The 22,325-nt window shown below is 40.2% G+C and overlaps 2 protein-coding genes across 7 annotated transcripts in view; one reads left to right on the forward strand and one right to left on the reverse strand.

The window, feature by feature from the left end:
• Positions 1–22,325, forward strand: part of tp53i13 (tumor protein p53 inducible protein 13) — a 400,199-nt gene that overhangs the window by 179,081 nt on the left and 198,793 nt on the right. The window lies entirely within an intron of this gene.
• The window catches only part of LOC133482203 (rap1 GTPase-activating protein 2-like), a 73,608-nt gene that overhangs the window by 16,130 nt on the left and 35,153 nt on the right, over positions 1–22,325 (reverse strand). For 4 of the 6 annotated variants that reach the window (XM_061782064.1, XM_061782063.1, XM_061782062.1 and 1 more), the window contains 2 exons: positions 11,480–11,564; positions 5,222–5,257 (listed from right to left, as the gene is read on the reverse strand). In XM_061782064.1, the coding sequence (XP_061638048.1) occupies positions 5,222–5,257; positions 11,480–11,564 (121 nt within the window). Of the gene's footprint in view, positions 1–5,221; positions 5,258–9,128; positions 9,272–11,479; positions 11,565–22,325 lie in introns of those variants that run through there. The other 2 variants (XM_061782069.1, XM_061782068.1) reach the window with 1 other exon arrangement.

Below are 22,325 nucleotides of genomic sequence, written 5' to 3' on the forward strand. Positions count from 1 at the left end.
CCTCCCCCGGAACATGAGCAAAGTTCTGTCGGAGCTGGGAGTTGAAACTCCCTCTGACAGCGGATTCCGCCAGACGTTCCCAGCAGACCCTCACAATACGTTTGGGCCTGCCACGTCGGACCGGCATCTTCCCCCAACATCCGAGCCAACTCACCACCAGGTGGTGATCAGTTGACAGCTCCGCCCCTCTCTTCACCCGAGTGTCCAAGACATGCGGCCGCAAGTCCGATGACACGACCACAAAGTCGATCATCGAACTGCGACCTAGGGTGTCCTGGTGCCAAGTGCACGTGTGGACACCCTTATGCTTGAACATGGTGTTCGTTCTGGACAATCCGTGACGAGCACAGAAGTCCAATAACAGAACACCGCTCGGGTTCTGATCGGGGGGTCGTTCCTCCCAATCACAGCCGTCCAGGTCTCACTGTCATTGCCCACGTCAGCATTGAAGTCCCCCAGCAGAACGACATTGACATTTTTTTGTCAATGTCTTAATGTCTCCAAAGTGTTCTCTGTCAATTGACTGTCTGTCGTACGAGAGCGGCTCCAACTAACGGATTCCTTGTGTGTTTTTGGACATACTTGGCAAATAAAGATGATTCTGATTCTGATTCTGATGGAGTCCCCAGCGGGAGCGCTCTCCAGCACCCCCTCCAAGGACTCCAAAAAGGGTGGGTACTCTTAACAGCTGTTTGGTGCATAGGCACTAACAACAGTCAGGACCTGTCACCCCACCCGAAGGCGGAGGGAGGCTACCCTCTCGTCCACCGGTGTGAAAACCAACGTACAGGCGCCGAGCCGGGGGGCAATAAGTATACCCACACCTGCTCCCCGCCTCTCACCGTGGGCAACTCCAGAGTGGAAGAGAGTCCAACCCCTCTCGAGAGGACTGGTACCAGAGCTCAAGCTGTGCGTGGAGGCGAGTCCGACTATATCTAGTCGCAACTTCTCAACCTCACACAGCAGCTCGGGCTCCTTCCCTGCCAGAGAGGTGAATTCCACGTCCCTAGAGCTTCTGTAGCCGGGGATCGGATCGCCAAGGTCCCCGCCTTCGGCCACCGCCCAGCTCGCACTGCACCTGACCCCTATGGCCCCTCCCACAGGTGGTGAGCCCATGGGAAGGGGGACCCACCTTACCCTTTCGGGCTGTGCCCGGCCGGGCCCCAGGGTTGCAGGCCCGGCCACCAGGCGCTTGCCTTCGAGCCCCACCTCCAGGCCTGGCTCCAGAGGGGGGTCCCGGTGACCAATGTTCCCTCTAAGCTGCGCACCTGCGCAATCGCGCACTGCTAGCACATACTCGGCGCATAAGAAAATCTATGCTGCGCAAAAAAATTTTAATTCAACAGAAACGTATTAAATAATGTCTGATTTTATGCCTGATATAATCTAATTAATTAGACCAATAATATTGTTTTCTGTACCATTTTGCAATGTAACTCAGTGAGCGACAGGTGCCCAGCCAATGATACGATACGGTTCACTTACACTACACAGTCAATCATAGCATTGACAATGCTTGCATACGCGCTGTACAGGTTAGCGAGCTAACAACGGCGGAGTTAAGATACGCAAACGCTAACCCCTTATCATGGCGAAACGAACAGGCAGCGACACATCCACTTATCAAGCCAAAGTGAAAAAGAAATGCGGTTCTTTTAAGATGGAATGGCTGTCGGAGTACGTGCAAATAGAAGAACAAGCGATGAAACTGGGTGATATTTTTTCCTTTTCTAGTGAGAAAGGTGTACTGTGCAAAACATGCAGCGAACCCAAAGTAGCAAGTGAGTTTTCGAAGGGAAAAATGTGGACTGAATGGAGGTTGGACTACATCAAGCGTCATATTCAGCAGAAATGTCATTTGAAAGGTGTTGGAATTGTACGAAGACTCAAGATGGGACAGGGGATCGGTACATTATTGTGGGAGAGCGCAAAAGACAGAGAGAAAAAGAACGAGCTGTCACACAAAGCAAAATCTGACCCCGAGCAAGTTAAAGTTCTCATTGACAATATTTTACTTGCTATCAAAATCAATGCATCAATGTTGTCAGTTAAACAAATTCACGATCACATGGCAAAGTATGTAAGTATACCAGAAAGCTGGCGAAGTAAAAACTATGCCTTTGAATTTGTGAACTCAATCAATGAAATAGTGCAGAATGAGACTATGTGCAGTGTTAAAAATGCACCCTGGCATGCCCTGATAGTAGATGAGAGCACAGACATATCAGTACACAAAATGCTAGTCCTATATATTAAATACAGGGAGGAAAATTATGTTAACCATAAAACTGTGTTTGGTGGCAGCATCCAACTGACAGCTTGCACTGCTCAGGATATTGTGCAGGCAATAACTCAGTTTTACTTCAAACATGGACTGGACATGCAGAGAATGGTGATGTTGACCTCCGATGGTGCCTCAGTAATGCGAGGAAAACACAACGGAGTTGCGGCTTTGTTAAAGCGCCGAATACCACACCTAACTGAACAACATTGTGTGGCTCATAGAGAGGACTTGGGCATTGATGATGCCTGGAAAAATGTACCTTTGATGCAAGATGTGGAAACTCTTCTTAGAACTGTGTATTCCACTTTCTCTCGGTCCACTGTGAAGAGGGGCAAAATGGAGGACCTAGCAAAGATTCTTGATGAAGAAGATACATTGTCATTCAGGCCTCTGAACGAAGTGCGATGGCTGTCACGGCACCAAGCTGTCAATGCTGTTCTGAGGAACTACACTGTGCTTCAAGAATTCTGCAAAAGAGAATTCACCGATGACAGAGATCCAGTGGCAAAGTACTGCTACAAAAAGCTGAGTGATTCAAAGTTCAAGGTTACTGTCACTGCTCTGGGAGATGTTTTGGGTGAGCTGGCACAACTCTGCCTCACTTTACAAAGACACAACCTGACTGTGATGGAAGGACAATGCTTTGCTAGAGCAAAGATTGAAAAGTTGCGTTCCCAATACTTGAGGGAGAAGAATGTACAGTGGAGTGACCGTGTCAAAGAGGCAACGGGGACCTCATCAGCTGATTGTCTAAATACTGGTGAGATTACTCTTTTCATTACTAAACTCTGTGATCACATGGATTAAAGGAGTGGTCTGCATTTGACATTGAAGCATTGAGCTCAAACATCAGTTTTGACTATGGATCATCAGACATTGCCACACTGGCAAAGAAGTATGAGGCCATTCTCCAGCACCCACAGTTTATGGAGGCCATTAACAGTCAATATGCTGAATTCAAGTACATAATGAAGCAAAAACTTAAACAGGGGTCAATCAGCACATTCTCAGATGTGGTTGCTGCAGCACTTAGATGTGAGGAGCTAAAGGAGATCTCACAGCTTGTGGATAATTGTGCTACATTTCAAGCTTCCAGTGCAGACTGTGAAAGAAGATTTAGTTTAATGAATCATATCAAAACAACATCCAGAAATCATCTTGAAGTGGCACATTTGGACCAGCTGATGCGCATAAAGTCAAAGCAAGAAGCAGAGGAAGTCATCGACCTGGACAAAGTGTACAAGCATTGGAGAAGCGAGAAGGACACACGTGAACAATAAGGTAAAATTTAAGTCAGATTTGTGCATATTCTAGTGACATTTATTTAATTTACATTTTTTTTAAATAATAATTGAACATATTGTTAAATATGAGGGATGGGAGTGATGACGCTGAAGCCCTCCCCCACAGTTTCAAAAAAAATCATAAAGCAAACCATGATAGGTTTGTTAGTAGAAATGCTAATAAAAAACTGAGTAATTAGATATTTTACATACAGAGAGTTACAGGAATTTAACTGGCTGGCTCCCCCTCTGGAGCCAGGCCAGGAATGTATCACAAGCCAAAGGCCAAAGCAGGACTCCTGTGGTTAAAGCATTTTCATTTCAAGTGGGCCAAATCAATTATATTAAAAGTTAACCAATGAAAATTGCTGCTGTAATTTGGTTCTTTAAATAAGCCATGCAACTTGCTATGATCCAAGGTTTTGAACAGGTGTCATACTGGTGTGTGGCCACAGCGGGCACATCTGATGTTGCTCACAGTGGTCCTGAGTGCGCTCAAGGAGCTTGTGTGTCTGCCCAGACACATGAAAAATTAGAGGGAACATTGCCGGTGACCCGCGTCCGGGCAAGGGAATTGTATTCATACTGATATGTAATTATAACAGCTGATAACTTAAGTCAATGGGTCCATGTGACAGATAAAGTACCTTTACCTTTATGTAACTCTTAACCAGTGGACAAGATGCTCCTATTCATTTGCATATTAGCAGTGAGTATTTTCTGGATCTTTGAGGTCTATCAACGCTTAAGCCTTCAAAAATTTTTTTACATCTAAATGACCCTGAGAAATATTTTTTTCTCTCTCTCTTCGAGATCCTCTTATGACCACTTGTTCCATCCTCCTTCACATTTCTGTGCTTTTCATGCCTCCTCCCACCATCTCTCTCTCCCCCTCCTCCTCTCGCTTTTTATACCCGCATCTGTGCTCACACTACTCAGAGCCTGTGCCCTTGGGAGCCCATGGAGGGAACAAAGGGGTCACAGAAAGGAAGAAGAAAAAAAATGAATCAATAAATTCCATACAGAGAATGAGGAGTTATCCGGCAGAGCTATCCTTTGCCTCCTGCATGCTAATTGACTAATATAAGCATGCAAGTGGACTCATCTGGTTGACATACACTGATTTAATCAACCTTTGTTTTATCTTTCTGTATATTTGACTAGATTTGGGTTAGAGAGATGCAACAGTCAGACATGATCACACATATTAAATCCATGTTCCAGTCAATGTTTTAGCCATTGTGGTGTGAGTTCCTGCTTTTGCACATTTGCATCCATCAAAATAAAAGGGTGATACCTACACTATATGGACTAAAGTATAAGGAAGCCTGGCCAAATGGACAAAATATGGACTTGCATGTCACCTGTTCTTCCTCAACAATGTACTCATCTAAAACCACCTATCAGGAACTTTTTTATGTGTAAATTGGAACACAAAAGGGTCTTCTCCAATCCCACAAAATTGCAACCAGATTACCTGTCCACATATATTGTATGCTTTGGACCAGGGAAATTGAGCCGTCCAGTCCAAACCCTAGCTGATGGATTTACTGTATTTATAAGATGGTGCCTCCCAATACTTTGGTCCATTATGTGTGGTTTTGACATTGGGGTACATCGACAAAGACCATATTACAATAGTTTAATCTCATACCTGCATCCTTTCCAGCATATCGAAGAATTCTGCAGACTGGCGGGGAGGAGGAAAGAAACATTTTAAAAAACTTGACAGTGGACTCATCATTTAACAGTTCAGTATCTTCACATCAATCACAAACTCAAAGTTTTACATATAAAGATCTTACTGTGCATTCATAACATGAGCTGTGCTGACAGCAGCAGGTCTGGTGCTCAAGTTCATTGTGTTCTTGGAGCATTAACATAAGTGAGTCAAGAGAGCCGAGCCCTCTTCTCACACCCATGTGCACACACTGTGATAAGCAACCACTTCCTCCGAGAGGAACACGTAGAAACATAAACAAGTATTTGGGTGCTTCCAAAAATGCATTTACACATCCTTCTCCCAGGGGTTCCCACGTTGTCACCTAATCGTGCTGTGAGGGTGAAGATGACCGGCACACTTGTGTTTGTGCAGGTTTTGGCATGTGTGAGGTGTGCGAGGAGCATAGACTATTATGCCCTAATGAAATTATGGGGACAAAAAATAAACTGGGTAAAAAAAGAGTTCAAATTAACTCGAGCATTTTTCTTATACTCAACACTTTACACAGCAGTCGCACACTGCTTTCCAACATCCACCGAATACCTCACGCTCTGAATAAAGGAAGCATGTGACAGCAAAGTAAGTGTCTTCAAAGACATTTTACAACCGTTCGAATGATTCCAGTAGTAAAAACCTGTTGATTGCAACATTTTGAGAGCAGTAATAAAAACCAGTGTTACCTGAAATGACTTTCGATGAAAACTCATAAATATACTGCCGCTCCCTCCACCTTCAACCAGCACATACTCCTGCCAGGCTTATCACAGGGTTAATATTAACAGGATATACAGGATGGAAAATGGATTCAGTAGGGAGAACTAAATAAAAAAGATAGCCAGTGCCTTCTGTTTAAGTCCCTCACAACATTAATAAGGAATATTTATATATTAAATTAGCATTTTTTAAAATAGTTTTATAGGACTGCAATTTTCAACGACAATTACAACCACTTGATTGCTTACTGTTGGCAAAAGTAAAAAAAAAAAAAAAAAAAAGCGATGAGAGTGCGTTTGTTTTTATGAGCAGCATTTTCTTCCTTGACAATATGTTCTGACAAGAATGAGTCAGCAGATTCAATGAACTGCCTTTATTGTAAAGCCACACACAAAAGACTGATCTCTTTACTCAAAGGGCAAAAAAAATGTTTTTTAAAAATTGCAGCTGTGGCACCAGCTGCTGTTTTTTATGTTAGACTACTTTTTAGATTTACAAAAATTGTTGGGATTAGACAGGAAACTAATTTATGCACTTAGGGCCATATTTTCCAATACGCTTAAATAAAAAAAAGACGTGTGCAACTTGGTGCTTTTCTGGTTGCGCAGATTCTTCCATTCACTTAAGTCTGTCATTTACATACCATCAAGCCAGATATGCAATCTGGGTGGGGAAACCCTAAAATGTGGGTGTCGCCCGTCAAGGTATGCATTTTATCCGACACACTTCAGAGGCTGCAGTAACAGCGTCCCCGGGAAGGTAAAAACATCGTATTGCACTTGAAATTTTCAAATATACGGCACCACATGTTGAAAGTGACTTCCAGAAAGCAATCAAATGTATGTAAAGGGACTGAACCAAATATATATTTATTGAGCTGATCAAAGAGGTGCTGTGAGTTTGCTATTACAGTGTTTTAGTCGTGATATGCATTGTTAAGGACTTTTTTTTTTTTACCTTCAACCGAGCGATTCTGCTTTAAACATGGTACTGCCAGCCAACACTGCATTTCCAGACTTTGCAGGCTTCCACTATTACAAAAATTAAAGTCATCGTAATGGCAAAAAGATGAGTTAGATATTGATTATTATTATTTTTTATTTTTTTTGCTTCTATGCCGGTCATCAAAATATGTCTATATGTTCTCCTTCAAAGTTTTAGTTCGTGTCAGCCGGAGCAGTGCACGTACCAACTGCCGTGACAAATCCACAACGTAAGGTATTTTCATTTTAAAGTGTTTCCCCCCTCATGGATTTCAATGACGTCCACAAGTCTCAGGAAAACTCTGTGCTTCATTATCTCCACCCAACCTCATAATTCGCCTTTTTGGTGTATGCACACTCATTCGCAGTTTACATGCAGTGGGTGTGTAAGATGTCTGGATGGGAGAATACGCTTAGATGAAAAGTGTGCAAGCCCAGGCACTTAAAAAAAAAAAAAAAAAAAACCTACATGCGAGCGGGAGAATATAGCCCTTAGTTCCGGTATTTTCACCGAAAAGAGTTGCAGCTTTGCAAATGTGCAACCATGCCACGTTTCAAGTGAATCGCTTGTGGAGTTTCTGCATAACCTACCCCTTTCATTCATTGTTATTGCCTTACACCCTTCCGTTACTTCTCTTACATCATGTTGAATTTTTTAAATTATTTTATTTAATGTGGGACCCTGCCGGGGCAATGGGGTAATTAGTCTGTCTGCAAGCTTGAATGAGCTTCACTGGCTGTTGGAATTCATGTTCAATTAATGTAAAAGTCATGTAAAGCAATTACAGTATATCAGAGACCTGCATATGGTACTGCATGTCAAGTCAGCTCAATTTCATTTATACAGTGCACAGCAACAGTGCAGCAGTTTTAGTTGGGAACGTGCCACTCTTGTCATTGAAGACATGCAAACGATCTCTACAATGGCAATGCGCATAACAGCAATCCTAACAGTTCAAATAAATACGTTAAATGACATGTAAAAGTGGTAATACCATCGTCATTGGTATTACAGCAAATCCCCGCCGCAAATCACCTACTCAAGAATTTGTTGCAATACGCACCTACAATATACACGCCTAGCTGGATATTTTTATGATCTTTCTGTATGCCCTAAGATATCACCCAAAGGGGCCAGGTAGCTTTGAATATTATTTTTTCCCCTGAATAAAATCACCATTTAAAAACTGCATATTACAGTATGTTTACGCGGGTTTGTCTGATATTTACATTTGTTTGATGATCTTAAACATTAAAGCGGGGAAACTATGGCAATAAAAAAAAAAAAAAATCAATCAAATTGAGAAGGGGGAAAATACTTTTTCAAGTTTTGTACTTTGTACTTTTACAAGTGCATAACAAATCGTTTGCAAGAGTACTAAGTCAAAAATGTAACAACATAGCTAATTTAGTATTTAAGGGTAATCTTGGAAGATGAATTTGAAATGACAAAGGGTTTTGGGACCATAGTTTGGGGTAACTATGATTAATAATCAATATTTTATTTTCCTAAACATTTTTAGGGAGGTGCCCATTATTCATGAACCGTAACCCGTGCCATGGTAATAATGATTAATATAAAAGCCCTGCTGTCTTCATATTTAGTCCAATACTTGGTTGTTAATTCCAAGAATAAATTTATTTTTCAGATGTTGTTTTCTCCCAGAAGCATCGATCACTCTCCATCCTCCTACATCTGCAGCAGTTCTGTTCTGTTTGCACTTTAAACAAAGGCTTGTTCCAAAATACCTCATCCCAAATTGGCATCATCCTTGCATGACCGGGTGCTATAACCAAAGACTAGCCACAGAAACCGAGCCCTCCGGCTGGTCTCATCCATGTGTCTCCACTCTCCAGAGCAGTGGCATGTCAGACTCACAACTACTAATACCATGAGCTAAAACAACCAAGTGCGTAAATGTCATACTTCACTCAAAGAGACTGCTTTGAAGCAGTCCCGCATTAGTAGAAGTAAATCTAGTATAAAAATGACATGCTTGCGGTTTTAGTCGGTTGTATCTTTGATCCATCTTGTTGAATATTTCACATACCAATCAAGTAACACAAGGGTAATCCCCCGGCCCCTCTTAAAAAGCTGATCTTAAAACATTTTCGTTGAATTCATTCCAATAATTCAGTACCTGGTTGTTTCTTTGAGTCCAAATGGGGACAAATCTTAAGAGGCAGCTGCTAAAACATGTAATTTACATCCCCGCTGCGACATTTGTTTGGCTCCATCTCGCATTCAGTCCCTTTCTCTTCTCTCGAGTTTAATCCTTGTCTAATCTTATAAAGCCTATGCCTTAAACAGGAAAGTCAGGTCAGACAGTTGACTAAGTGTTTGCCAAAGCATAAAACAGGTTGTACCAGTGTGCATCTTTCTTCAAAAATTACACATACGCATCTTAACTTAGTCTTGCATGGTTTCCCTTTGTGTCTCATCTGTGAACATACTGTAAATGTAGACCAGTGTGGGTCACTATACAGTGCTCTATTGGATAAATAAACTAAAATAGATAAACTTTAAAAAAATAAAATAAAAACAGCCTAAATTATTGTAGACTATGCACTATTTAATAGAAGATGGAAACAATACTGGTGTTTACTGACCAAGTTTAATAATGAGCTGGCCAATCTGGCTGTACTGCACACGGCTACTAGCTGCGTGCAGTTATTCTGGACAAATTTTGATAGAATATATTACAATAATAACTGCAAATGAAGAGGATGGTCTAATCTAGTTACATGCCACCTGTTACATGTTACAATGTTACATCACCATTTTGATTTTTGAATTACATTGTTAAAATGTTGCCTTTCTTCCTGCATTACCAGAAGCAATTGGATTCACTCGGGCTAGAGTCCTACATTGGGTCAGGTACCCGCAAAGAAAGGTGATTTACAAGTGTTTTACTTTTTATGTTTCTGTTTTTTTTTGGGTTTGCATGTCCATGTGACAGTGGCTGGTGATTGGTGGATAACCAGAAAGTGGACCTCTGGACAAAGCGGGCTTCTTTTTGATGTTGGCGAAGGTTTCAGCTGACAGGAACCTGTTGTGGTTTCCAAATAAGCAGTGGGGAGAAGCAGTGTCTCAGTGCCTCTGTTATTACGCTACAGTATTTATATTCTGATCCTACTGCTGCTATGTTTGATTATAAAGTGTCCATCTGTGCGAGAATAGAGAAAATAAACACAGAGAGCAAACTAAATCTTCTGTCAGCAGCATCATTGAGCATAAGTGGATCTGATAAGTAAATAACTGTACATGCTGTATCTTATAGATAGAGGTTAGGGGTTTAGGGTTAGAGTTAGTAAACCCCTAACCCTAACCCTCACAATCTAAGCAGCATTAGACATACGGTATATTTTCAACATCATCATTAAATCAATCATCTATTTACAGGTTTCCGTTCAAGTCACTGCTGTTATTTTTTTGTGGGTTGGGTCGGGTCATGCTTCTAATGGGTCACATGTGTGGGCTACAGGGTGAATGTGGTATTGGATATATCTGTATTTGTTCTGCAGCTATATGTATGGTCTCCTCCATGAACTCTCCATATTTGTTTGATGCCATGAGCATAATTCATCCTTCAATTCTGCTCCTCCTTTCCAAAGTATTTCTCTCAGTAAATACAGCTTTGTTCAAGGTGGCATGCTGTCAAAAGAGAAAAGGGTTTCTGTGGAGATATATTTCTTATATATTGCTCTCCACGTCAGCTCTCATTCAAAAATCTTCTATCAGGAAGACTGTAACAAAGAAAATCCGTGTAATGATTAATAAAACATTGCACTTAAAAGGATTTCCTAAAAAGCACATGTGATAGCTTCCTGTGTTTCAGTTGCTTTGTGTTTTCACCAAATGCTGAGTCACGCACGAATGGAACTTGGACACATTTAATTGTCAAAATCCCATTGGCTGAAGAATAAATTATTGATCCTTCTCACATGGGTGATTCGATTGCAATCGATTTTTTTTCCAACATGTTCTAGCATGAGAAAACACTGATCGAATAGCTACAAACATAAATGCAATACACAAATTAGATCACCTAAAGCAGGGGTGTCTAATTAATTTTCGACACGGGACACATTGTAGTTATAGTTTCCGTCTGACGGCTGTGAAACCATATAAATGTACAATCGCTTCATCATAATATTACAAATGCCCAACAAATTGATGGATAACTAAAGGGGATTGATTACGGAAAAAATATTTCAATACAGTATGTCAACATTACTAAAAGTGAAAACAACTTTCAATTTTGAGACAGCTTAAAGAATAAAATATTTGGAAGACGCACATGATTTATATTCACATAAATCATAAGGTTTCAGAGTTAAAATTCATCAGCATCACTGAAATTCTTCCTCTACACTGAAATGCTCCATCAATGGTAAGAACACAGAAAAGATTTCCCTTCCAATCAAGTCAAATGATGTCATCGAGAAAGTATTACGCTGAAATGTGTTTGCGTGTGTGCGCGCATCCTACCTTCATGCTGGGGGGAGCGGTGCGGGGTGGTGATGGGGGACATTCTCCTTGCGGGACGTGAGAGATGTTCAATAGCTCTTGTTTCCTGGAGAGAGGATTTTAACAAAAATGTCACTTCATTGATGTATATGACAAATAAATGCAAATTTAGATGAAGGGTGACATCATGTGGTCATCGGCCAATGCAGTGAGAAATGTGGCTGTAAAATGCTGAGGGTTAATCCTCTGGCATCGTTGCGTATGATGGGCATTGCAGGATTTAGCAATGCTAGCGCATACTAATTCCTTGGTGCTAATGGAGGCAGAGGCATTGTTGGCAGACCAGCTTGCTCGCCTGTTAGTAATGAACAGCAATTAAGCCCCAGGAATGTGTTTTTCTTTTGTTAATTTTCAGGATTTCAGTTTTGGTCAAATTCAGCTTTCATTGTACTTGTGGTTTTGCTTGTATTTTGGTTTTTTTCCCTCTCTTGTGTTGGGGCACGGGTTGTGGCTGACCTACATTCACTGAGCTGTAGCAGGGGACACCTGATTCCTATTGCTACTCATCAACTTCTCCAGAAAAAGCCCAGCTCAGACATACCACTGTACCAGATAATTCCATCCAGTTCGTTAGTGCCAGCCTGCCTTCTGACACGGTTAAATGCAGAGAGGTTTTCCTGCCTTCCTTGGTTCTACTTGTTTTCTGGCTAAAACGGGTGCCACTCAATAAACTGTTGAAAGCGAGGGTCTCCAGCTTTCCTTGGGCCGCTCGTTTTTCCGGCCTAAAGACAATGGTTGCTATGGAGATGTACTGAAGAAACTGTCAGTCAGTTTAAAATGATTAAACTATTCTTCAACAATGGAGAATCGCGCTAGATCTCGAAGAGACTACTGGTTTCGCTGACAAGGCTCTTTCTCGGTGGACAGATCATTAAGTCGTTTGTGGTGAATTGTGTTTAAGAACAAAAGGAACACCCACACTCACATCTGGTAAGTCAGTGTGCCAGGCTTTTTACTATATTAAAGAATACAGGTTACGGAAGACAAGAATGCATGAATATATCATTTACATTTCTTCAACTTTTAATATGAACTAATCCACAAACATAAATTAGCGTAATATTTTGCAATGCTCTCTGATGATCCAGGTGCTGTCGGGAATTACTTTAACAGTTAGCCTAATTAATACAACTATTGACTCAAATCCAGAAGTCTTGTAAATTGACTTTTTGACAAATTTCAATCAGGTTTCCCAACTAATCACAGTTCAGAATCTGCTCTTATCAAAGTGCTAAATGATATAAGGTTGAATACTGATTCGGGAAAGGTGTCAAGGTGCTGTTAGTAAATACCTGGAGTCACTCTCTTTAAAAACCAAAGGCCAAGTCCGAAACCTTGGGGTTCTGATAAGATTCTGACCTGACTTTCAACAGGCATATCAAATCAATTACTAAAACTGCTTTCTACCATCTGAAGAACATATCCAGAGTGAAGGCTTGCATGTGTCAAGCAGACCAGGAGAAGCTCATCCATGCTTTTATCTCAAGTAGTCTTGACTATTGTAATGGTCTTCTGACTGGACTCTCTAAAAAGAGCATTAAACAGCTTCAGCTCATTCAGAATGCTGCAGCTCAGGTTCTGACCAGAACAAAGAGGTCAGAGCATATTACTCCAATTCTAAAGTCTTTACACTGGCTTCCAGTCAGCTTTAGAATAGATTTTAAAGTTCTGCTACAGGTCTATAAATCACTAAACGGTTTAGGTCCTGAATACATGAATGAAATGCTAATGGAATATAAACCCAGTAGGGCTCTGAGAGCGACAGACTCAGGTCAAATAGTCGAGCACAGAGTCCAAAGCAAACATGGTGAAGCAGCATTTAGCTATTATGCTGCACACAAATGGAATAAGTTGCCAACAGAAGTGACATCAGCCCCAAGTGTGCATGTTTTTAAGTCCAGGTTAAAAACTCTTCTTTTTCCCCATGCTTTTTAGAGCATTTCCACTGTTAAATGATATTTCTTGCACTGTACGCTGTTTTAGTTGTATTTTTATTTTTTTTCTCTTTGTTTTAAAAGTTTATAAGCTGTTTTTTTTCTTTGTTTTTAAATGCTTTTAATCATGTAAAGCACATTGAGTTACCTTGTGTATGAAATGCGCTAGATACCTTCTTCGGATGTTGAAATAGTGCTTGACACCACATACCATACTTATGGACACTTCAAAAGCATTTCACTGTAGATATTAATCTCTTCTGTTATATAGCTGAATTAGACTGCAAACTACAACCACAATAATAAAATATGCGGACAAATACAGGTTGTACTGGTTACAACTATCATGTATTTTTGTTTGTGCTCTAACGACTTTTTAACAACACTCTCTTTTTTTTACCAAACACGGCCTTAAATCAATTCACAAACTGTAGTCCCAGTTCTGTTGCACATGGCCCAAGGTCAGCATCTTGTGGCCCAGCGGCAGTCTGCTATCAAGGGTTTATTAATATCATACTGATAATTTTACATAATAGACAAAAAACAAGAGTTTTAATTGTGCTTATTAACAGCTCCAAGTATTCAGCTACGCACCTGAAAAATGTGACATAGTAAACTGAGATATTGATATTCTAATTTTGTAGAGAAAAATCTGAGTTATATATATATTTCATGCAGGAAATGGTGGTATTCTTCTTTGCTACATAAGCCTAACAAATGCCTTGGTATAAATGAGCGATGACACTCTTTTCACATGAAGGTCATGAAAGTCATCACAATAAGTGTGCAAGTCTTCATGAACCATGTCATACCACTCTCACTTTAATTCCCTGGGGCAGCTGGCCATTTCTTGCCTGATTTAGTTTAGGCTGACTTGAGAAATTTGATTGTGCAGGCAAACAGATGTGGAAGCTGATCTAGTAACAGGACGCACCCAGGATTACATCTGCCAAAGGGATAAAATTGCTGTAGTTTTTCACGCCGTTGGGATGCCTGAGATGGATTGCAGCAACATATTTAACATCTTTAAATATCAGGTCTGAAAGACAGGTAGAGACCGGCACTGCTGTGCTTAACAATTATTGTGGTTATTGTGGCGAGGAGGAGGCAAAGCCAAAACGAGAATTAAATCAATCAAAACATGGCTTTTATGCCAAATTATCGGTGCATCAGACGGCAATCATATGCAACCTGTTCCCCCTCTCAGAAAGAGTTTATATAATGCAATCGGAAGCACACAGATTCTTTGAATGTGCAAGCGAGTTGTGATTCAAAAAGGTCATAGCAAACACTGTGGGGAAACATCCTCTTGCCTCTTCTGCTAACACTTCTATTTCCATCACTTTAAGCTTCATTTTGCACTTGTGGGTACACTGCCAATTTTTTTGTGTGGTTAGAAAGCATCAGGGCTACCTAAACCGCAAAAAATAGGGCGTCACCCCACTTTTAAACTGGTTGCCAATTGCGCCGCAATCAGATGATGTGCAGTATGCCCCTTAACAGTGCGTGAAATCAGTTTGAGTGAACTCAAACACCATTTTTGAATCTTAGTACATCAGAACTTTAGACGAGGGAAGAACATTCTCCACCCGTATCAAAATTTCTTTAACATAATAATGTTGAGTTTTGATCGACACTGTTAGAGAAGTACCAGTAGACCTTTGTTTATTATTGTGGTTGTCATTTGTAGAGGTCTAGTACTGCCCTGCATCACATTCAGGAGATGATAAACCATGACCCTGGAGTTTATCCTCAGGGCTCTTGTTATACTTCTGTTTCCAGTAAGGTCTATTACTTATTATGAAGCTTGAGAAGAAGCCTGATCCTCATGTTGACTGGCCAATTATGCAGCTGGTAGTTCTTCTAATTAGTTAATAAAAGCATAAGTGGAGGAAATGGAAAGAGATGAGAGCTGTTGCTAGATTGTGTGTGTGCAAGTGTACGTGTGTGTCTAAGCGTGCACACGCATGCGGCAGCGAGTGACATTACATAGACATGACAGTTAGGGCTCTGATAAGCACTTTGGCTTTTAAGGAGGGGCAGGGGCCTGTTACTCAATATAATTAAGGCTGTCATAGACAGACATAACAATTACATAAAATTTGTCAATTTAATCCATTCACTGCCTGCCCTCCGAGTTAAAATGGATATTTGACTTCTATAGTCGTCAATGGCAGTGAAAATTGAACAGAAATTCATTAAAGAAAATTCCAGGTTAACTTCAACAATATAAATAAGTCCATTTAACTACAGGTATTCAAATGCACCCGCAATGACTCCACTTGTCTGGGTGGGCTTCTTGTTTACTTTTTGGGATCAACATTTTTTCTTTCCTAAATTTTAAAATTGTGGATAATTTCATGACTTCAGTCTACGTGCATTTGATCATCATTTCACGTCCCTTTCGGTGTGCAAGCCAACCACAGGGGTAAAGGTATGGAATTATCTTTTTTTATTACTTTTTTTTTTTATATTTGATTAATTCATATTTAGGGCCTACAGCTGTCTGAAAATATTAATTTACTACTGCGTTAGCAAAGGTTTAATGATAGAGGCTAGTTGAGCAGGGCGATTTATCGACGTAATAGTCGCTTTTTACCCATCACTACTACTTCCAGTGGTGGGACTTCGCAATAAAAGCGCCCGGAAGTAAACCAAATATTACAGCATCATGAAATAAATTTCCCACAGCTGTATAATTAGGCTAGAAAAGCTCTATCCCTACAGTAATTGGTTCATCAGAGAGGGTTTTCAGTGTAAGGCTGGTCTTGTAACATGTACCAGGGCATGCATAAAGCTTATGTTATAGACAAGCTTAGTTTCCATGACAATTTATTTTCTATTTTATTTTATTTTTTTATTTTACTAGTATCAAAACTGGACAATATACATGACATCGGCACGGTGACCGACTGGTTAGCACATCTGGCACACAGTTCTGAGGTCCCGGGATCAAATCTGGCCTTCCTGTGTATAGCTTGCATGTTCTCTCCGTTCTCCCTGAGTGCAAAAGAATCTGTCAAAGGACATTGAATTCCTCTTTTCACAAATCACCTCACGACTTCAGACTAGCTGATAAACACATTGGAAGCAAAAAAAAGGTCCTGCAGAAAGGAAGAGAGGGCTATTGAGAGGGAGGGAGAGGCACTGGGTGAATGGATGTCAGACAGATTGCTGAACGAGAGCAAGCTATGGAGTGGATAAATGAATCTGCAGAGTAAAAATAGAGCTTTCAATCCCCCGAGCAGGGCTGTCTTGGGGGGGTGGGGGTTGGGGGGGGGGGGGTCTCTGGACACTTGTTAGAGACAATGTTATCTTATCCATTACACCCTGAGACAAGGCTGACTGTTGTTAACAAAAACACGTGACAACAAACATGCTTTTTTAGTTTGTTCTTTTTACAGCAAAGCGGATGCAGGTTTAATTAAAAGTGAATACATATTCATGTTTCTATGTTGCCATACTTTGGTCCCCCGCAACTCCTCATCACGAAAGTTATAAGACACACAAGAGGTGAGTGAGCAGTTTAAAGAAAGAGTAATTGAGCATTGGGGGAGAAAAATTGAGTGATAAGAGAAATGGAAATACCCAAAAAAATATATAACTGCAGGAGCATAATACAGGACAAGGGAAAAAATGTGTAAGATGGTCAAGGAAAGCAGACACAAACATTACTTACACTTTATCCTGTTTTTCCCCTCGATGCAATTATGTATTTTGAAGGTTATATTTGGATTTAATATGCATAGTGTGATATAAATGTGACTGGATTTGTTTGAAATATGCTGGTGACATTTGTTTTTGAATATCCAATGATTGAGTCAGTAATAATGGACTTTATAGGGTTTATATGGTAAACCTCAGTGGAACATTTAGTTTTGAGACTCTTGCAATGGTCTTGGAAACCATCTAGCCATCCATTTTCCGAACCGCTTATCCTAACTAGGGTCGCCGGCGTGCTGGCGCCTATCCCTGCTATCTTCGGGCGAGAGGCGGGGTACACCCTGTACTGGTCGCCAGCCAATCGCAGGGCACATATAAACAAACAACCATTTTTTAGCTGACATTCACACCTGCGGGCAATTTAGAGTCTTCAATTAACCTACGACGCATGTTTTTGGGATGTGGGAGTAAACCGGAGTACCCGGAGAAAACTCACGCAGGCACCGAGTGTACAAGCAAACTCCACACAAGCGAGGCCGGATTTGAACCCGGGTCCTCAGAACTGTGAGGTATATGTGCTAACTTTGCAATAGTCTGTGCTAGACTGCTCTAGTGTGTGTGTATGTGTGTGTTTTTGTGTTTGTGCGCGTGCGTATGCGTGTGTCCTGTTATAGTATTTCTGCTTTATTATTGTCAAGTCGTCTTTGATCAGCTACTGATGACATTTATTGTCTCAGTTGTTCTTCTTACAACCACATAATTATTGCCAGCCTAGAGGGTTTTTAAATGGTTCTTATTCTGTTGTTGATTATTGTGACGTGTTCTTTATAGAATTAAATACTAAGTGCACCATGCGCTTCATCAACTGCTATTGATTTGATTTTATCAAACATCTATTTATATTTAAACATCTCCGTGACAAGGGAGGTCCAATTGATTTTTATTGGTTCGCTGTGATTTGTGTTTGTTGAAATCAATGGGAATCTCTTTGAAGGTTATGCAACTGGGAGGAAACATGCTTGAATAGAATGAGTCTTTCTTTTCCGAGAAATAGCTTGGTGTTGTCAGGGTTTAACAAAACCAGACAACAAAAATCATACAGCAGGGACAAGCGAACCAAAATATCCAGTCAAGCATAATACATCCGTGCGTTAAACAAAATGTAAATGCTAACACATTGAGATGAAATCAGAATTGGTTGGCTTGACAAGAGCTACAATAGGTATTGATTTAACAATTACGTTTATAATTATCATGGTTTTTAGTGTGATAGTAGTTAAGTGCATGAAACATTTTGCAGTTGTACCTTGTAAGGGTAAATACTGGATAAATGCAGCTCTCCAAAAATGCCTCATATAATAATATAATATACTGTGTGCATGTTGAAACAAGTACGTTTATGTTTGAAGCAATTGGCTGCTTTTTCTATAAAATTAGGCATTTACACTCAAAGGGATACACAGAACACCAGTAAAGCTATAACATACAGTACATGCTAGCTGTGATGACTGCTGATCGAGTTTAACACCGTTCTTTTAATCCTGTTTTGGATAATGTTGAACGAATGGGGAGAACTAATAGTTTTTCACTACTACTCTTTTAGTAGCCATGACTACCATGCTACAATGTTTGTATAACTCTTGCCTTCAGTATTTTTTGATTTAGCTGTGAAAATGTTTTGGATTTAGAGAGGCAGTCAAGCCATTTTTAGACACTGGACTGAAGCAAAAGTTTTCTAATTCTTTCCACACGTTTTTTTTTTTTTTTTAATTAACAAAAGATGAAATACTTGCTATTAAAAGTGTTAAATATTTCTGTTTTATCATCACTTCATAAGTGGTCAATATTCTATATATTCATAGTTTAAGGAAAAAAAAACAATCTTTTATGGAGTTGCTGTATTTCAAAGTTTTTGTTGTTGTTATTATCTTTGCCAAAGGGGGATGTTCACTGCACACAATAACATTGCCGTTTGTAACTTGAAATAAGACTGAGAAACGCAGATAGCAAAAGAACAGTATGCGCGATGTAATATTGAATTATACTTTGCACTGCAGAACACATTTCCACTCTGTTAATGCATTTTCCTCTCAAGCCTTCCAGCAAAGAGGATTTTTCTTATGAAGTAACTTCTGAGTTTCCTCGATATAGTAAACAAAAAGATATATTGTAAGAAACTGGAAGGGCTCACAGTTCAGTAAGATGTTTCATTATATCTTTAGGCAATAAATAAATAATACATATCTTTAGACATCAAATAAATACTGCGATTGGTTGGCAACCAGTTCAGGGTGTACCCCGCCTCCTGCCCGATGACAGCTGGGATAGGCTCCAGCACGCCCGCGACCCTAGTGAGGAGAAGCGGCTCAGAAAATGGATGGATGGATCAAATAAATAACTTGTAAAGGAAGATAACGTAAAGGAGAAGGGTCTGGGCTGGTCCTTCAGTTTTAAAGAGCACTAAAGCAGTTGCCACAGCTGCTATTGTTTCCACTAAAAAACAGTGTGCCATCAACATTTGCAAGCTGTTACTTCTAACATGAACATATGTTGGAAATGTTACTTTTTCATGTTTGTATACAAATGGACTCTGGAGTATGGCTAAATTAACCAATGCAGCACTGCATTGACTTTTCTGGGGTTGACAGATTAACGTTACGTAAAAGCATTCGATTCCGATAAACAGCTCTTACTTGATTGCTCGGTCAATTTCTTGACGTGAAAGTTAGAGGGGTTGCTTGCGTTTACCAATGTATCAATGTGCCACAAACATGATTTCATTGTCTTGGGTGCTCACTTGTTTTCTATATTCTGGGCTCTGCTTCCACAAGTAGAAGAAAGCAGCTGGACGTAGCGCATACTACCACAGAGCTACACGGAAAAGGAGACGGCCGAACACCTGCCGGAATGCGACTACGCCAGCCTACTGGTCAACAAAAGCACAACTCAGGGCTTTCTGTACAAAAATAGAATACAGGTAATCTTAAAGTCATGTTATCTTTTGCTATAAGAAAGTGAATAGGTCTGTCTAAAAGTGACACACTTCTGAATATTATTGTTTACCTTGTTAATGTAGACAGATCGTTACAATTTGCATGATTTACAATAGCGTGAGTTCTGTTTGCATACTAGGTGGCAAATTGTGTGACAATTTTTTAATTTTTTATTTTTTTTATCAAGACGTTACCTTGCTAGACTCGATATTTGGTATTCCTAAATTGCACATGCGGTTGTCTCTTTTGTGTGTTTTGATCAGTTAAAGTGCAGAGAAACTTCCATCACACAAAGCATTAACTTGAGTAACTAATGCAATTTCCGCTCAGTTTTCGTGCGCTTTTATTATTTTCAGTGTGCGTACGCACCTGCGCACCACTTATATGCACCCTTGTTTATAATCTCTGTAGCATGTAACATCTTTGCTTGATAATTTTCTTTAGTCCATCTATGGAGTTTTGCTTGATATGTTAGCATTAAGCTAGCAGACTTTTGTTTTATGAAATTATACACTTTGGCTGAACATTTTGTTGTAATATGCAATGTTTAATTTGTTTTATGGATAGGTTTTACAGTAAAGCTCAACTGGGAAGTGACAAATAATCAGCTCTTATCTGGAGAACTGTGCCAGCGAGAGAGTGAAAACAGGCGAAAACTTTAAAAAGTGTGTTAAGTGTGTTTTAACAAGTTTAAATGTGTTTAAAGCATGTGCAAGGGGTAATACTATTGAAAAACGGCAGCATTGGTGTTGACAACATGCGGCTTCACTTACTGAGAACAGACGAACAACTTTCATTCATGCATTCATTCATCTTCCGTTCCGCTTTATCCTCACAAGGGTCGCGGGTGTCCTGGAGCCTATCCCAGCTATCTTCGGGCGAGAGGCGGGTTACACCCGAACTGGACGCCAGCCAATCGCAGGGCACATATAAACAAACAACCATTCACATCAAAGGGCAATTTAGAATCTTCAATCAATCTACCATGCATGTTTTTGGGACGTGGGAGGAAACTGGTGTACCCGGAGAAAACCCACACAGGCACGGGGGAGAACATGCAAGCTCCACACAGGCGGGGCCGGGATTTGAACTCCAGTCCTCAGAACTGTGAGGCGGATGTACTAACCAGTCGTCCACTGTGCCGCCTGGTCGTGCAGACTAAACAACTTGTACACACAATGTGTAAGCAAACACACACACGTAAATAAAAAAACAACTTGCATCAGAACAGGACTCAACAGTGGAGGCATGGGGTGTAATATACAAATTCAAATTCAGATAGAAGTAGCTGGCCTCATGCTGGTCAACTTAATGGAGAGCAAATACGTGTCAGACCCCTACCAGTACAGATATAGAAAGGGTGAGAACAACACACATTGGACTGAGAGAGGTGGATGGCATATTTGCATACAATATGTGCTGAGCCTTTATTTATTAGAAAATTTGTTCTTATCCACCGATATAATATAATCACAGTATGAGGGTTACCGTCACGTTCACTGACAAAAAAAACCACGGACATTTCAGGTGCAATAATTCTGCCACCGACTTAGACAGAATAACTATAGCGACGATATAAACGTCTGAAAAGGGTGCAATCATGCACAGAACAATAGCATGTTAAAACCGTCAAAAATTGCGTCCGGATTCTCATGTAACACCACTACAGCAATAGAAATGACACACGTGCTATGTTTTTATAGGACTGCTTCAGGCTATTTCAACTGTCCTGATAGAGAGTATATAATTGTCATTTGCTATGGCGCAGAAAAAACACACAGAAGCCATAAAACAGCGCCCCACCGAAACACTTTTCTCTCGTTCCAAACTGTATTTTATATTTCATAGGCAGCACTTATTTCATAGGCAGCAGTTATTTCATATTTCTTAGCATATTTCTTTCTGTTACATTAAAAAAAAGAAAATCTCTCGAATACAAATTTTCTTACTGTTTGTGCTATGTTATAGATGCACAAACCAATGACATGACCAATAGTGATAAATATATATATATATTTTTGCACTAAATATACATGGTTTTCCATTTAATACAATGCAGAGAAATTTAAGAAATAACACATCACATAGTAAGGTGTCCTTTTTCGGATCAAAAACATTTAGTTTCACTAGAAAATAATTGTGGAGGCCGAAAACACAATTATTATTGCAATTGAATTGTTGCGAAAAGGTCTGTGAAGTCATACAACATGCTAATGC

This window comes from Phyllopteryx taeniolatus, chromosome 8 (assembly GCF_024500385.1).
Source record: "Phyllopteryx taeniolatus isolate TA_2022b chromosome 8, UOR_Ptae_1.2, whole genome shotgun sequence".
In the NCBI taxonomy this organism is placed as follows: Eukaryota; Metazoa; Chordata; class Actinopteri; order Syngnathiformes; family Syngnathidae; genus Phyllopteryx; species Phyllopteryx taeniolatus.